The following is a 3811-nucleotide window of genomic DNA, read 5'->3' as shown; positions in this document are numbered from 1 at the left end:
GCCAAGTTCCGACTACCAAAATTTGAGTGAAGCGTGCCGAGATCCAAGCCCTGGGAGTGGACAAACGAATATCTGATATCCAGCACACTTCCAATGATCTGGTATTTCGGCTCCCTTATCTGATCCTGACTATCTCCACCCCCTTTAACACCAACCTCTGGGCATCCAGCATTCAGCTTCTGATTTCCCAAGATTGACTTCATCATGAATGGTTCTTCCACTTCTGCAATTCAAATAAGCCTCTGGCACACTTGGGCCCTGACAGTCACTCACAAGGCATCTGAATATACTGCACAGAAATTCAATGCAGAGAAGACAGGAGGAGACCCGGTGATACCTTCTGCTAACCTAGACACTGATCTGGTGATGGCCTGTGATCAATTGGTAGATTGCCTCATAAAGGCATATGAAAATCCGAGTGGGTCTTCCTGCAGATTCGGAAAATTCATTTGATCATTCAAATTCCTTCATCGCAGTTCAGATGAACATCAACATTGGAAGATATAGCAAATTGATCTCCCCGAAGAACACCAAGCACAATGAGGAGAAAGAGGAGAAGTTGCTTAAGAGATGTCCTCCTGGCCATGAGGGGACAAGGTTTATGGACATACCCGCCACCATTCTAGATGTGTCCAGCACCATCATTGCATGGTACCTCCCAGATGCCCTGACAGCCGAAACACAGATGTGTGATATACATTGTTACTCAATATATATTAAATACAAAATGGTAACCACAGAAGGAAATTTGGGCAGCCACCGAGTTGCTGTCTCCGAGTCTGGAAAGAAGTGTAAAGGTCGATGGGAATTGGCAAACCAATCTGGAGTGGTTCAAACACCAATCAGAAGATGTTGGCTTACCTGCTGGGTGCATCAATTTATCTCCAGCATGGTTTCAACAGGGGCACGAGGTAGGATTTTATAGGATGATGATTTTGGTAGTTGAGCTCATCAATCCCATAGAATATAGCAGACCCAGAGGTATCTGCATCATTAAAGGGACCATTGTCCGAGGAAATCCTAAATGCCATTGTGAGGCCAGCAGCCATCGCATCAGCGGCGCTCAGGATCATGCATCCGGAGCAGTACTGGGCAGGGTTACGAACATTTTCAAGCCTCAGAGAAAAGGCAGAAAGCAAGGAACTGCCAAGAATGTCCAAGATCCTCCAGTACTGGGCATCCGTGTTTAACACATTATCCGTCATTTCCAATCGTCAAACCCCGCATCATCGAGACAATTTATCAATTCCTGAATGCTTCGATATTCTCACCACTGTGGGGAATTATTCTAATGCTTGGATGAGCATGCCAAGCCTTTGGCTGGAGTTCGGGTATGATCCTGGGTGTATGATTGGATTTTTCAGGAAGGATTGTCAGACATGGGGTTCATGAGGTGGAGGGGGATAGGGGTTGGGTGGATTGATGAACCCTACCACCATGTGGAAGATGAAACAAGTAGAAAGTGTAATTACCTGCTGTCAGTACCTGCTTTCGACTACCAAGTATGAACCATCTCTCTTGATGACACTCGAGGTCCAAAATCCATAGTGGATGCATACAATAACTGTCCAGAGCCTTCCGTGTCTCTTGATGACACTCGAGCACCAACACATTCAGCGCGAGGGAGTGGGGTTTCAGTTGTGGTGCGCAGTTACAAAAGGCTGGCCCTGGGTTGGAGTAGCGCAGACGATATCATTGACCTTACACTAGGCAATGCTAAGAAGAACAGTCTGTTGCAAAAGGAACCTACAAGTCAAAAGGGCACAGAGAAGCAAAGAAGTCTAAGTATGAATGCTGCTGTACAAATTTGAAAATGGTACTGGGGCGATGGCTATCATTGTATTCAGACTCAGATCCTATCAACAGTCATCAAGGCCAGGAGCTTGGTAACCAGGTCTCAGCACTCAGGTCTTGATATTTGGACCTCGGTAGTTAAATTCTGGGAGTTGGGAATTGGTAATGGAGATCCGGAACTCGGAGTTCAATATTCGGCAGTAAACATTCCGTACTCAACACTTGGAACTCGGTACTCGATGCTCAGAACTCGGTACCTGACACTCAGACCTTGGAACTTGGTAATCAGGACTCGATATCTGGAACTTGGAAATCAATATTCAGAACTCGACACTTGATATTTGGAGCTTGGTAATTGGGTCTCGGCACTCGGGCCTCGATATTTGGACCTCAGTAGTTACATTCCGGGAGTCGGGAATTGGTAATGAAGATCCAGAACTCGGAGTTCAATATTTGGCAGTCAACATTCGATACTCAACGCTCGGTACCCAACATTTCAGAACTCGGTAATCAGGACTCGATATCCGGAACTTGGAATTTGATATTCAGAACTCGACACTCGATATTTGGAGTTCGGTAATCAGGTCTCGGCACTCGGGTCTTGATATTCCGGACCTCAGTAGTTAAATTCTGGGAGTTGGGAATCAGTAATGGAAACTAGGAGTTCAATATACATCAGTCAGCATTCAATACTCGACACTCGGTACTCAACATTCAGAACTCGAAACTCGATATTCAGAGTTTGGTAATTGGGACTCAGTAATTGGGACTCGAAATCCGGACCTTGGTGGTCAGGACATGGTGATGAACATCTGCACCTGTTTATTTCGGGACTCGCCAGATAAAATCATGTTAGATATTGCAATGTTTACATGTGATTTTCAGTACTCATAAAACACATATGAGACTTGCACTTCAACATTTCCAACTGAGTGACTAGAGCTACTCTCCTCTGCCTCTCTTCAATCTGTCTAGCATGGCAGTGTAGATTTGTATCTCTGCCATCTTATCATGGATGCCCCCACGTTGCTCCTCAAGTAATGTCAGGAGGCGTTCTCTAATCCACCTCAGTCCCATCAGTGATGGAACTGAGGTATGATCCACCTGCTCCAGAATTGTCAGACCATCATTCTCAACACCATCCTAGAGCAGATCAGTCATGAATCAAGGAAATGGAATAAGAATCTTACCAGCCAATGCTGGTAGTGAAAGATACAGCAAGTCATCACCCGATCCCATTGCCATGGTTCGTTTCGGGATTGCAGTTTCTTCCATCCACCATGGGGTATCATAGCCAGATATGATCCGGGATGGATCTCTGGGATTTGTGATGTCATGAAACAAACAGATGTGATAGGAAAAGATGTGATCTGAAACCGTGTTCCAGGTGTGACCAGGAATCAAATGAAGAATATGAGCAATAGGGCTGGGAACGACCGAAATGATGTTCCTGGCAGCTGAGTACTGGAGGATGGGCGTGACAAAAGTCTGTGGAAGATGTCGGCATTAACCGCCAGTGTCGTCAGAGTCTTACAGTGATCTCCCATTGCAGCCTGGATTTGAAGTGCCTGATCCAAGCCAAAGGGGAAAGATTGTTGTTTGCAGCCTCCACCTGATATTGGGAGATGGATGCGCAGATGCACAATGCAGACATCGACATAGTAGCTGAAATGTCTGCAGGAGTGAGAGTGAGGGGCCAGTACTCATTGAGTGAATTCTGATTGTCAGAAGTGGATGCAGGAGAAGGATATAATTCAGGCATGGCTGATGCAGGAGTATCACACTGGCAATGACAATGACAGTTGGTTCAGATGTGAAGATATCATCCACTGATGGATGGATAAATTTTTCAAACTCTGACATGGGCTGACCTAGCTAATTCCTGGGACTAAATTTGTATATCGAAATGGTTGTTATATCCCATCGGCAATAAACCATTTATTCATCTCGGGAATCTATCAAAACTGTCTGCAGGTGTTGAAACACTGCCTGGGCGTCCTGCGCCAGCAATGAATAC

General features: G+C 45.5%; 2 protein-coding genes across 2 annotated transcripts; one reads left to right on the top strand and one right to left on the bottom strand.

The window, feature by feature from the left end:
• Positions 1-204: 204 nt before the first annotated feature.
• EDB93DRAFT_1259201 (uncharacterized protein) lies at positions 205-1392 on the top strand (the record flags this gene model as incomplete). Its single annotated transcript, XM_041454155.1, has 4 exons — positions 205-418; positions 477-797; positions 847-911; positions 964-1392. 4 exons carry the CDS (start codon positions 205-207, stop codon positions 1390-1392), a joined length of 1029 nt encoding a protein of 342 aa, XP_041300484.1.
• Positions 1393-2736: 1344 nt separating this feature from the next.
• On the bottom strand, positions 2737-3556 carry EDB93DRAFT_1110915 (uncharacterized protein; the record flags this gene model as incomplete). Its single annotated transcript, XM_041448056.1, has 3 exons — positions 2737-2937; positions 2985-3164; positions 3329-3556. The coding sequence occupies 3 exons, from the start codon at positions 3554-3556 to the stop codon at positions 2737-2739; spliced, it is 609 nt and encodes a 202-aa protein (XP_041300483.1).
• Positions 3557-3811: the final 255 nt, after the last annotated feature.

The sequence above is a fragment of the Suillus bovinus genome (assembly GCF_016758785.1).
Source record: "Suillus bovinus strain UH-Sbo-P2 chromosome Unknown EDB93scaffold_498, whole genome shotgun sequence".
NCBI lineage: Eukaryota > Fungi > Basidiomycota > Agaricomycetes > Boletales > Suillaceae > Suillus > Suillus bovinus.
The sequence above is the reverse complement of the archived record's forward strand: the minus strand, read 5'-3'. Positions and strand labels throughout refer to the sequence as shown.